The 13,486-nt window shown below is 40.2% G+C and overlaps 1 protein-coding gene across 2 annotated transcripts in view; it reads left to right on the top strand.

Annotated features, from left to right (window-relative positions):
* Window positions 1-1,129: 1,129 nt before the first annotated feature.
* Window positions 1,130-13,486, top strand: part of pigf (phosphatidylinositol glycan anchor biosynthesis, class F) — a 34,416-nt gene continuing 22,059 nt past the window's right edge. Inside the window, exons 1-3 of one of the 2 annotated variants that reach the window (XM_067988791.1) lie at window positions 1,134-1,614; window positions 1,710-1,801; window positions 4,937-5,053. In XM_067988791.1, coding sequence (XP_067844892.1) covers window positions 1,384-1,614; window positions 1,710-1,801; window positions 4,937-5,053 — 440 coding nt within the window. In that variant the 5' untranslated portion in view covers window positions 1,134-1,383. Of the gene's footprint in view, window positions 1,615-1,709; window positions 1,802-4,936; window positions 5,054-13,486 lie in introns of both variants that reach the window. The other variant, XM_067988792.1, reaches the window with a different exon arrangement.

Raw genomic sequence — 13,486 nt, 5'->3', positions numbered from 1 at the left:
GAAGACACCAGGGGTGCAGACCACGCAGTGCTTCTGGGAATGATGGAGATTGTGGGGTGGCTCATGGGCTGGGGATGCCCAATTGGTACATTGCCACACTGACACTGGATAATGCCTGAATTTATGCAGAAGAGAACTGCCAATTTACATTACTTTCAATGTGTTACACCTCCTTTGCTATAGTCACATCCATAACTGTAGGTGCCATTTACAGGTAAAGTGATTTTTTTTTCTCCTGTACTAGTTTCAATTTAAAATTCTTTGCCTTTTTCAATTTTAAATTACCCTAATAGTTTAACTTATTCACCCTCACTAGTCTGAATGCTGGGTGCTGACAATCCTAACATAGTTTTTAAATGACAGTGCTGCCACCAACACCCCTTCCCCAGGTACACCTGCCCAGAGCCTGAAAACGCTGTTCGGGACGTGAAGTTACATTCCAAACGTTCGACGCCTATCCACAGGTCCAGGTTGAGACGTGGCCCGTGGGGGGCGGTCGCTCCGACTGTCTGCTTCTCTTCCGCAGAATTCTCCGCGCCCGGGTGGCCCTGGAGAGGGAGCACGCGGTGTCTGCAGGTACGCTTGAGGCTTTCCGCGACTGGTGGGCACTGCAGGGACTGGAGTCCATCCTGGACCGAGATAATAAAATTTTAATTTGACACTTATTTTGGTTTTTTTTGGTTTTTCTGCACATAAACACACCATAAACCCCCCTTCTTATAAAAGGGGGGCCTAAAATCACAAAAAAAAAGGTGCTGGTTGGTGGGTAAAGTGATAGTTGAGTTGTTTGGTATCATTAAAAAAAAGAAAAGAAAAATAATAAAAAAGATTTTTAAAAAAGAACAAAAAAAAAGAAAAAAAAAGAAAAAGAAAAAGAAAAAAACAACAAAAAAAACACACCCTAAACCCCCCTTCTTATAAAAGGGGAGCCAAAAAACACAAAAAAACAAGACATTATTTTTTAAATTTGACACTTATTTTGGGTTTATTGGTTCTCTGCACAAAAATAAACGTTCGACGCCAGAGATCCCGCCCTCTCTCGAAACGATTGGCCCAGAAGCGCCCAATGACCGGGCAGCAGGTGGCGGATCCCACGGCTCTGATTGGACGATCCTTTTGCCAATCACCAAGGGCTGAGCCGGGCGCTTCCGCTAGATCGAGGCAGGTGGTGCTTGGAGCTTGATGGTGGAAGTGGGAGGGATGTCGGAGACTGGCCTGTAACCCTGAGGAAGAGAAACGAAGAATCCCGATGGACCAACGCCACACAATAACATTTCATTAAAAAGCTAGCGGCAGAAGCGGGTTTTGTTGGTCGTTGGCGGTAAATTTACTGCTGTAACATTTTGCACAGACGCGTTGGTGACCGATCAAAGGGGGACAAATATGAAGGATGTCGAGTTGAGAGGCATGTTCTCTGCGCACATTATTCTCATCCTCTCTGTCGTGTTCGCTACGTTTGTTCCCCCTTTATTTTTGGATGACTTTTCTGTAATTGGAACCCACCTGCAGTGGTTGTGTGTTTGCTCTGCCACTGTTGCTGCTGTTACCATTATTTTGTATTCATTGCTGGAAACGAACACTACCTCTAGCAAAAAGAATTCCTTCAGTAATAAGGTGAGTTTGTGATGTATGTTTCACACATTTTGGATGCTGTGCATTTTGTTTTAAAACGTTAAATGATCTGTATTTACTCTATGTCTTTTCTTCAGGTCACTAAGATCTTCAGGTCCTGTTTGTTATTCTTTGCTTCCTGCTTAATGTTTCATGGAGTTATAGTTTTATATGGAGCACCACTACTAGTGTAAGTATACAGTGAACTGGAATTCTATCAAGATTTTGATTCAGGAAGGAAACTATAGCTTGAAACTGTGAAGAAAATGTTAGATAGCTGATGTGTTTCACCCCCCCCCCCTCCTTTTTCAGGGAAATAAAAGGAAGGAAATTTATTTTTTAGGTGTGACCTGCACTTAAGAATTGTAGGTATAGGAGAAACCTGATTGATATAGGATATTGTAATACACTTATACAGCTCTAAATTGCATTTGCTGTTTTGAAATTTCTGTTGTGGACAAGGGCTACATTTTTATTACATTATATTTTTTTTCCTATGTTTTATCTGGTTCCCCTGACATTTCAGGTTGTGTCATGGCTCAGTCAATTACAATCCTGGCATATTCTTTCCCACCCCCCCTCCCCCCACCTGAATTTATCTTCATTATTGCAAAGGATGCCTTTGACACTGAATGTACAAAAAAACGATAAGAACAGACTGAAACTCAGCAAGTGTGTGAACCTGTTTTGTATGTGCAAATGATCATTTCTAGACATCCTAAGATTCAGTTTCACTCCTGCTGCAGTATGTGCTGATAGTTTTACGATGTTTTCCAGTAAATCTCGTGGGTCCCCCTCCTATGTTTCCTGTAGACTGTTCCCATTAATTTTGTATTCTTTATCATTTTTGTTTCCCTTCCACATCTACATGACTTTGAATTTCTATTCATTAAACAACATCTCCCACTTTTATATCTAAGCTCCCAACCAATTCCAATCCTTCTGCAAATGGTCCACTTGTTTATTATTATATTCAACCCTTTCCAATTAATTTTCATCAGAAAAATTGGACGCCTTAGTCACTTTCTTTTCCATTAAATGATTATTATACATCGAAAATAACAATGGCCCAGAGCCATGTGGGACCATGCTAGTCCTTCTATGTTAATGTACCCTTAATAACTACCCTTTGCACCTCTGACTCAACTAATAAGTTATCTACTTCTGTCCTTTTTTGTGCCATGCTATCTTGTAAAATAATCTCCAGTGCAGTGCTGTGCTAAAGGCTTGGCTGAAATTTTATTATATTAAATCACCTGAGTTTTCCTTGTGAACTACAAAGAATGTGCAGCACAGAAATAGGCCATTCGGTCCAACAGCTCCATACTGGTGTTTATGCTCCAGGTGAGCCTCCTCCCATCCTCCTTCTTCTAACCCTATCAACATATCCTTCTATGCCCTTCTTTCTCATGTTTATCTAGTTTTCCCTTAAATGCATCTATGCTAGTCGCCTCAACTATCCCTTGTGGTAGCGAGTTCCACATTCTTACCAATGAGTGAAGAATTTTCTCCTGAATTCCTTAATGGATTTGTTAGTGACTATCTTATATTGATGGCCCCTGGTTCTGGACTCCCCCACAAGTGGAAACATCTTCTCTACATCTACCCTATCAAACCCTTTCATAATTTTAAAGACCTCTATCAGGTGAGCCCTCAGTCTCTGTTTTTCTAGATATAAAAGCCCCAACCTATTCAATCTTTCCAGATAGGTATAATCTCTCATTTCTGGTCTCAACCTAGTAAACCTTTTTTGGACCTTCTCCGGTGCCTCTATATCCTTTTTATAATATGGAGACCAGAATTTTTCACTTTACTCCCAAGTGTGGTCTAACCAAGGTTCTGTACAAGTTTAGCATAACTTCTCTGAATTCCAATTCAACCCCTTTAGAAATGAACCCCAGTGCTTGATTTGCTTTTTTAAATGGCCTTATTAACCTGCGTTACTACTTCTAGTGACTTGTGTATCTGTACCCCTAAATCCCTTTGCTCCTCTACCCAGTTTAGACTCTTATTTTCCAAGGAATATGTGGCCTCCTTATTCGTACCAAAATGTACCACTTCACACTTATCTATATTAAAATTCATTTGCCAATTACATGCCCATTCTGCAAGTTTATTAATGTCTTCCTGTATTTTGTTGCAGTCCTCCTCAGTATTAACTATACCCCCCAATTTGGTGTAGTCTGCAAATTTTGAAATTGTACTTCCGATTCCCGAGTCCAAATTGTTTACGTATGTGGTGAACAACAGTGGTCCCAGCACTGATTAGCTCCATTATAACCCTGAAGAACTCCAGTACAGTTGTTGAGTAAGGTCTTCCATCATACTTTGTTGCTTCTGATACCTCACTGTTCTGTCAAGGTGCTTTCTATTTTATTCATGACCAATGTCCAGCTGACAGGTCTATAGTTCCTTGGGTTATTCTTCAGTCCCTTTTTCTTAACAAATTGGCACTAGATTAATTTCTTTCCAGTCACCTTGGCACAATTCCTGTATTCAGTGATCCCCTTAAAATGTTCATCAGGATATAATCAGTTCCATTGGCAACATCCTTTAATACTCTGTTGTGAAGTTTGTGCTCTCTTAGTGCCTTTGTTGGAAATTTCCATATTTATCAATCAGGGAAGGTCATATTTTTATGATTCTCTCGGTGGCGTGCTACTGACTTCAATTGGGGGGCGGGGAGGTTCTGAGCAGAACCAGTTGTTCCCTTCCAGAGAATCAAATCAGATTGCTACGCCCTAGCCTCCCCATGTGCACCTCCAAATAATTGGTTACAGAGTTGCATTCAGAGGCTTGCATGCACTTTCAACTGGGGCCTGTTATGGTATGGAGAAATATATTGAGGGAAGGGAAGAAAAACTTAAGTATTGCTTGAGAATATTTAGTTCCTTTTGCTTTATTCGTAAGATAATCTAAATTGTTAAGTTAACTTTGGACCCTTTCTGTCTGTCAATTCCCTTTGATAACCAAGCTGACTATCCACAGATTCAGGGAAACCTGTTACAGCTTGGGCTGTCTTCAAATAGATTTTATTGTGCCCAGCATGAAAAGGCTGCTTCCATTAGCAAGCCCCGACTCAGTGTGTGGCCTTATGAACAAAGCATCTGATAATGGGACACTCCACATGCCTGCATAATAGGTACAACAGTTTTTCCCAGTTGCAGTGAGTGGAATCAGGTAACAATCAGCCATGAATCTCAAAACTCAGATGGTCTTAGGAAGACTTTGCTGGCTCTTATTTTGTGTATGCAGTTAATAATGTATAGTAAACACTAACTATTTTATGAAGCTACCAATTGTAAACTAGCTTTGCATTTTACAGGTCCTTCATGGAGACCTTTTTGTTCGCAGTTCTATTATCTACCTTTACAACACTTCGTTGTCTATGTATGCTGGGACCTAATGTACAAGCATGGTTACGCGTCTTCAGTAAAAACGGGTGAGCAATGAAGAATGTGTAGACTTTGTGTTGGTTCAGTATTGCACTTTTGCAGGCAAACCAAACAATGAAAATTTGAATTCCACTAGTAACCCAATAAATCCAATTGTCTGATTATTCTTTGCTTTCTAACCCTATGCAATCTAGTCAAATTCATGTAAAATCATAGTGTTGCAGCCTGGTGTGTGATTTATGCAGTAATTATGAACAGTTTTACTACTCAGTCTAGTACTTCAATTATGAGATCTATTTAATTTTTCCTCACCAAATGGAGGCATGTATTATTTTTTACGAGCCTTGCCAGTGAGTGTTAGCAGACTATTTGACCACAGGGGCCGTCACAGTTGAGCTAAATCTTGTTCTCAATTGATGTACATTTCCAATGTACACTTATCGGCAGTGATTGCAGATAGTGACCTGGAGAGGGGGCAGTGAGTGGCTAGCACCCCCCCCCTTAAATCAGGGGAAGCGGAGGTCAATTTTTCTGCCCTGACTGCAGTCCTGGCTGAGGTCAGCTAAGCACGGACTAAGAATAGAATCTGGAATCTTGCTGGTCTGTATGGCTCAGATATTTGATGGATAAATTGTTTGAGCTGTCAGGGGAACATCCAGCATTTAACTTTTTTTTTAAACAGTGTTGTCACTTTATCTATCTTTTTAGATGAAATCAATATAACCACAGAAATGTACGGCCTATAACAGAAAGATATCTTTCATTTATGTACTGAATGTGCAGTTCTCGCAGCCAATTAAATTCATTAACTGAAAAATAACTTTCCTGAAAAATACAGCTGCTCCTCAGGAAACTTGTAGAGTTTCTCCCTATTGCTATTGGGCAGGTAACTTGAGTAGTACTTGACCATACAGTTGTCCCTATGCACCTTTAAAACATTACTGTTTAAAATCTTCAATTACAGGGCTTTTCGATGTTAGTTGTCCAACTCAAAATACAGAAAAATCTATTTCTGTTCCAAATATAGAATACTGGCTGGTCATGAGATATGCAACTGTAATTGAATCTCTGGGTTCTGATGGCATCACAAGCCACAACAACAAAGTTCAAATGGGTTTCAATGTCAGAATCTAGGGACTAAATTGTGCTTTTGTTTCTCCTGTCTTTATACTAAGTAGTATTTAAATTTTCTTACTTAAGTATCTATAAGTAATTCAAACTAGCTTATGGAACCTTGATTAGTCCACGCATAGAGTACTGTGGACAGTTCAGATCTCCATATTATAAAAATATATAGACACACTGGAGATGGTGGAAAAAAGATTCACAAGGATGCTACCAGAATTGAGAATATACTTATCAGGAAAGGCTGAACAGACTGGGACTCTTTTCTCTAGAAAATAGAAGGCTGAGGGGTGACCTAATAGAGCTGTTTAAAATTATGATGGGGTTTGATAAGGTAGATGTAGAGAAGATATTTCCACTTGTGGGGAGACCAAAACTAGGGGCCATAAATATAAGATAGTCACCAATAAATCTGATTGGGTAAAGAAGTTTCTCCTGAATTCCCTAAGAGTAGGAAGAATGTGGAATTTGTTACCACAAGGAGTAGTTCAGACAAATAGCATAGATGCATTTAAGAGAAAGCTAGATAAGCACGAGGGAGAAATTAATAGAAGGATATACTGATTGGGTTAGATGAATGGGAGGGAGAAGGCTCGTGGGGAGCATAAATGCCGGCATAGACCAGTTGGGCTGAATGGCCTGTTTCTGTGCTGTAGACTCTGTAATATAGTATTGGCTGCCATTTTGTTAGCAGGTGGCAGACAGCATTGTGGAGAGAGATGGGGTAAGAGGCACTGAGCTTTTGTTTATCTACTTGTTACTTAGTTAGTCACAGAAGAGCTTTGTTTTCATTAACCTATATAATTCAGCTGGAGATGGAAGGTGAAAGGAGTGCAATGGTATTCATGTGTTGTGAAATGCAGTTGTTTAGTTTGTGGGGGACGGGGAGACTTTTTCTTGTGAACATGTTTTTAATTCTGAAGGGACAGATAGTAAAATTGGGGAGAAAGTTCGAAGTGGTCAGGAAAATTATTAAATGGGAGCAATTCAGTAATCCTCCTGAGCGCTTATGTTAAACTCAACAGGTGAGAACGTCAGGTATAGCAGAGGAGGAGTTAGACTGGGATTTGTTAATGGTATGGGGAGACTGTGAGTCGAGGGAGAATTACTTAAGAAATGAGAGGAATAGAAGTGTCATATAGGTTTTTAGTGCTGGCTAACACTGAAGGTGTTTGAGGAAGAATCCCTTAGAAGGGTGGAAGATTTGGTGTAAGAATGGAATAGGAAATCAGTAGTAGTAGGAGATTCTGTGGTGTATATTGGCTAGCTCTCCCATAAAGACAGCATTAATGGATTGTTAAATTTTGGCCCAGGCAAATAAATCAACGGTATTATGGAGTCATTCTAGGCTACCTGGATAAGAGGAGAAAGTGATCTAGAAAATGATTCTGCAGACTGGGAAGCCTATAAATAGCCAGAATGTTGATCGTTGAGGGGGAAGGGCTTCAATTATTGGCTGACAAAGCAGGGATATTAAAACTAAGGAAGGCTGCACGCTCCTAGAGTTTGAATAGTAAAGGTCAGAGGTTATCTGGATCCAATAATGCGAAACAAGCTGGGTATTTTAAATGAAGTTGGAGAGCATTTGTCATCCAATGGTCAAATCAGATTTGAAGTGCTCATTAGGGTCTGAGGGAAGGGCAGTACCAATAATGTTGGAGCTTAGTGTAGACATTGAGGAAATATGAAATGTGTTAGTTGACTGGAATCCCAAAAAATGGGAAATCAGCAGTAGAAAGTGCCATACTCAAAAAAAAAAAAAACATGCTGTTGGAGGCTACAGTCAACATTTTATCAGTAAAGTTAAGAGGACTGGGGACTGGTGATTCAGCATGGACATAAAGAGCAGTATAAGAAACAAAGTGTTCAAAGTGCCTCAGTAAGGAGGAAGCTCAGTTTTTTAAAAAAGAAAGCAGATTTGAAAAATGAGCAAAATGACAAATTGCAGAAAATGTTTCAAGTTTAAAAAAATTAATAATTAGTATGACTGTACTTCCAAAATAGGATGCAAAGCACTTTGGGACAACCTGATACAGTGCACTTTATAGAAGACTCTTTCTTTCTGGATAAAAGTATACAAGTCCTCTTAGTGGGGGACTGAAATTTGGGAAAAGGAAATAATAGTTATTAAACAATTACTTTGTTCTCCATTTACAGGGGAAGTGGCCAAAAAGGAAATTATAGACCAGCCAGTTTAAATGGGGCTGTTCCTGAGATTCCTGTTGTATTTATTTGCTTACACATGGACAGTTCCCAACACTTTTTTATGTAAACAGCTTGAAGACAGTTTTCATAAGCTGAGTAAGTCTCTTGAGCGCTAAGACCTACATCTTTATTGGTAGCCATGTTTGGATTAGCATAGCTCAGGCCTACCAATCAACCCTGATCCCAGTAAATTGCTTACTGGAAAATAAGTAGGATGCCAACTTTATCTCCTCTCATATTGAACAGCTAGAATGCTCTGTTTAGTCTAAACTACTGTTCCAGATTTACATACAAATAGAATGATACACAGAAGCAAAAAGACATAGGCAAGACTCTACACAGTACAATATCTGATTAGAATTGGAAACAGTCTGTAAGGGCTTACTGCTTTTTAGAAAGCTGCCTCTTCGTCTGTTGGCATGTAATAGCCCCTTTGGAAAAACAGTCTTGCTTTTCTTTCCTTGTTCATAGTCATTTGATCAGATGTTACAAAATAATAGATGAGTCATGGAACCTGGGTGTCTTTGCTAGGCATAAAGACCCCTTAAAAGTTCCCCCTTTTATACTGGTTAGTCCCTTTGAAGACAATACTGTTAACTGCTTATAATCAAAGGTACAATACATTAAAATAGTTCAACAACATAAAACAATTATCTTAAAAATAATTTATATGATAATTGGCAAAAGAACCAGAGAGGAGATGGGAAAAATTATTTTTACACAGCGAGTTGTTGTGATCTGGAATGCACTACCTGAAAGGGTGGTGGAAGCAGATTCAATTGTAATTTTCCAAAGGGAATTGGATATATACTTGAAAAGGAAACATTTGCAGGGCTATGGGGAAAGAGCAGTGGAGTGGGACTAATTGAATAGCTCTTTCAAAGAACCCCCACATACACGATGGACCAAATGGCCGCCTTCTGTGCTGTGTGATTCTATGATTTGGATAAGGGTACCAAAAGCAAGATTTCCAAGTTTGTTACGGAAGTGGAGAGGAAAAATTGAATTGGATTCAGGACAGTTTGGATCTTTTTGGAAACTTAGGCAAGGAATAGCAGCTCAATGTATACAGATGTAAAATAATTGGTTTGGGAGCAAGGAATCAAATTGGAGAGTATCTGCAGTACTCTGATCAGAAAAGTGATCTGGGGGCTTATCGTGGAAAAAGGTTGAAATCAGCTAAATGTACAGCTGCAGTGAAGAAGCCAAACAAGGTACTGCATCGTACTAGCATAGGAATAGATGGAAGAAAAGATGATACTGTGAAAAACACTGGGTAGAATCTGTCTGGTGTGCTCCATAGTACTGGTCGCCATTGTATTGCCCTTAAGGTGCAATATTGGGGAGCCAAGGTTAAACCAGGTTTCTGGAATTTGAGTTAGGAGGAAAAAATAAAGAAGGTAGTCTGTTTTCTTTGGAAAAGAGCTTCAAGTGACCTTTTGGAAACTTACAAAATTATGAAAGGCTTTGATAAATTTGTTACACAGATCATTGACACTGACAAGTGGTCAGAAACTAGGGAATTAAATAAATAAGAAATTTAGGTAGAATTGTTTTGTGGGAAAAGTAATAGATTAAAGAATTACTTACCAGTAAAGTAATAGATTAAAGAATTACTTACCATGCAGTTCAATGAAACAAATGGTGTTAAGTAGGTTCATTTCTTGCATGAGGGCTTACAAGGTTATGCGGTGGGAGAAGATTTGAGATAGATCAAGGGATGAGCTTGCTGGGCCTAATTACCATTTCCTGTTACTATCGAAAGGTGTGAATTTACAGTATCTTTAGAGATGTAGCAGATTTCTTCATATAGATGGTTGTGATTGAATTTTCCATCTGAAATCATAATTCTTATGCAGATAATGTCAGTATAAACATACAGTTTCCTGAAGACTCCTTTTTCTGTTGTTCCACGGTTTCTTGCAGTATTTCAACCACTAGGGGGTGTGTAGCCACACGTACATAATTGAATATATTGGGCTGGATTTTGCTGTGAAAATAATGGTGAAGCTAACAGCGCTCACTGTTATTTATGTGCAAATTGAACAGCAATTGCCATGGGTGAGCGCTCATGCACAGTTAAAAGCGAAAATCCAAAAGTTGCTGTCAGAGTTGCACTGCCCCTCCGTAAGCTGCGTGAGAACAGCATCTCACCGCCTGGCTCCCGATTCAAATGTATTGAACGGCGTGAAGTTCCTGTAACTGATGTCGTAGATATGGACTAAATACTCCAAAAAAAAGTTAGGGCTTGTCCATTCTAGTCTAAATACCTTTTTAACAGTGTGATAAGTCTTAATTACTGCCAAACAACCTCTCTGGCACTGAAAATTAACTTTTACAAGTGTGGAGTCTCATTCCTTCAGCTTTTAATTATTATTGGAGATTTAAAAAAAAATTTAAGTAACTTTTTTTACTTTTTCTTTGTCTCTTTTTCTCACTCTCTTAATCCAATCTTTCTTTCCCTCTCTTTATTTCACTTTCTGTACCTGATTTGACATTGAATTCACTATTCTAAAAAACACTTTCTGGTTCACACTTAACGATTCTTCAGTCTGAATCAGAGCTGAATTTCAGAGGTGAGGTGAGAGTGACTGCCCTTGACATCAAGGCAGCATTTGACCCAGTGTAACATCAAGGAGCCCTAGTAAAATTGAAGTCAATGGGAATCAGGGGGAAAACTGTCTAGTGGCTGGAGTCATACCTAGCACAAAGGAAGATGGTAGTGGTTGTTGGAGGCCAATCATCACAGCCCAAGGACATTGCTGCAGGAGTTCCTCAGGGCAGTGTCCTAGGCCCAACCATCTTCAGCTGCTTCATCAATGACCTTCCCTCCATCATAAGGTCAGAAATGGGGATGTTCGCTGATGATTGCACAGTGTTCAGTTCCATTTGCAACCCCCAGATAATGAAGCAGTCCGTGCCCGCATGCAGCAAGACTTGGACAACATCCAGGCTTGGGCTGATAAGTGGCAAGTAACATTCATGCCAGACAAGTGCCAGGCAATGACCATCTCAAACAAGAGAGTGTCTAACCACCTCCCCTTGACATTCAACGGCATTACCATCGCCGAATCCCCCACCATCAACATCCTGGAGGTCACCATTGACCAGAAACTTAACTGGACCAGCCATATAAATACTGTGGCTACAAGAGCAGGTCAGAGGCTGGGTATTCTGTGGCAAGTGACTCACCTCCTGACTCCCTAAAGCCTTTCCACCATTTACAAGGCACAAGTCAGGAGTGTGATGGAATACTCTCCACTCGCCTGGATGAGTGCAGCTCCAACAACACTCAAGATGCTCGACACCATCCAGGACAAAGCAGCCCGCTTCATTGGCACCCCATCCACTACCCTAAACATTCACTCCCTTCACCACCGGTGCACTGTGGCTGCAGTGTGTACCATCCACAGGATGCACTGCAGCAACTCGCCAAGGCTTCTTCGGCACCTCCCAAACCCGCGACCTCTACCACCTAGAAGGAGAACGGCAGCAAGCACATGGGAACAACACCACCTGCATGTTCCCCTCCAAGTCACTCACCATCCTGACTTGGAAATATATCGCCGTTCCTTCATCGTCGCTGGGTCAAAATCCTGGAACTCCCTTCCTAACAGCACTGTGTGAGAACCTTTACCACACGGACTGCAGCAGTTCAAGAAGGCGGCTCACCACCACCTTCTCGAGGGCAATGAGAGATGGGCAATAAATGCTGGCTTCGCCAGCGACACCCTCATCCCATGAACGAATAAAAAAAAAATCTGATTGGTTAAGGAGATACACAACTGCTTGCCTTGTTCACACAAGTCAGGGCACCTTGCTTTTTGGATGTCTAACTTACAGTAACTTGCCGTGCAAAACCCCATAGAAATCTTATGGGCAATTGCAAGTCTTAACGAACAGCTGGCGCGGTTCGTTTGCCACTCACAGCAAAATCCGTCCCATAGTTTCCAAGGGGATATAATGCCTGAATCGGGACTTCTGTAGATTACACTTTAAACATTGGTCTCAGATAATTTAATAATCCAAGGCAAGTGCTATTAACCATTGTTTAAAAATTGACTTTTAATTTGTTTTTCAACAATAATGAATTTCTGATACTCTGGAAATAAATATGTTGGAAACACTTGCTCCTTGGATTACGATTACTATACACTTATGTGTTTATGTTTGGCTAGCTCTTGGGCTCTGTAAGAGTAGGGGTGATTGGAAAGGGACTTGATGTATTGGAATTCTTTGTCTGAACACCGCTCCACTCTGGGATCAGCAATCGTCCACTTTGTGAACATTAAAGTTGGCCTTTAAATCTCTATTGTAGTTGTACCTCTTGCTCTTAGTTTTATTAAATAAACTCTTGCACGAATCAAGCGAGTTAAAACTTTCCTTGCATTTCAGAATCTACTAAGCAAACAAAGTGCTTGGCTGGAGTATAAAGGAATTGGAATTCTGATTGCATGTGTGATCCTTCATCCCAGTTTTTTTTTCTTGCTTCCTTTGCTCAAGGCAATAACTGTCTAGTACTCCAAAGTAACTGAAGCTTTCCTTGGGAGTAAAGCCAAGATGAGCAATTGAACTGCCCCATTTACACTGCAGCCGCACTGTAGGACAGCTGCTCGTTGTTAATAATGGCATGCATATGTACAGAAAAAAACCTCCAACTTCCTGACTGATTGGCAGGAACTAGCAGTGCAAAGGGGAGGTCAGTACCATTTGTTAACAAAATATAGATCTTTACTACAGAAAATTATGTAACCTGGTTGCATTTGAAATGTGAATTTTGGTGAGGGGTATATGCAATTGGAAATTTGAATTTACTAACTTGGCTGTGGCACTTCAAATCTTTTTAAAATCACATATAAGTTTATATCCCTTTGTACTTTCACAGATTTTTATCTAGGAGCGGGGAGAAATGTTAACTCTGAGCAGGTTTTTCAGTGCTGACCTTTCTCAATGTTTAATGAGATGCAAGACTAGCTTCAGAGTATTGTTAACAAACTGTAAAGTGAGTCTTTTTATATACTGATAACACAAGAAGAAATAGGTAGGCAAGGTGAAGCATTACTTTTTCAAATTGAGACACCAAGATGGAAAGTTTAGGCCCATAGTTCGAAAGGGCAAGAGAAGTTGAGGCAAACAGGCGGTAGTGATTA

The sequence above is a fragment of the Heptranchias perlo genome, chromosome 8 (assembly GCF_035084215.1).
Source record: "Heptranchias perlo isolate sHepPer1 chromosome 8, sHepPer1.hap1, whole genome shotgun sequence".
Lineage (NCBI taxonomy): Eukaryota > Metazoa > Chordata > Chondrichthyes > Hexanchiformes > Hexanchidae > Heptranchias > Heptranchias perlo.
This window is presented reverse-complemented; position numbering and strand designations above follow the sequence as displayed.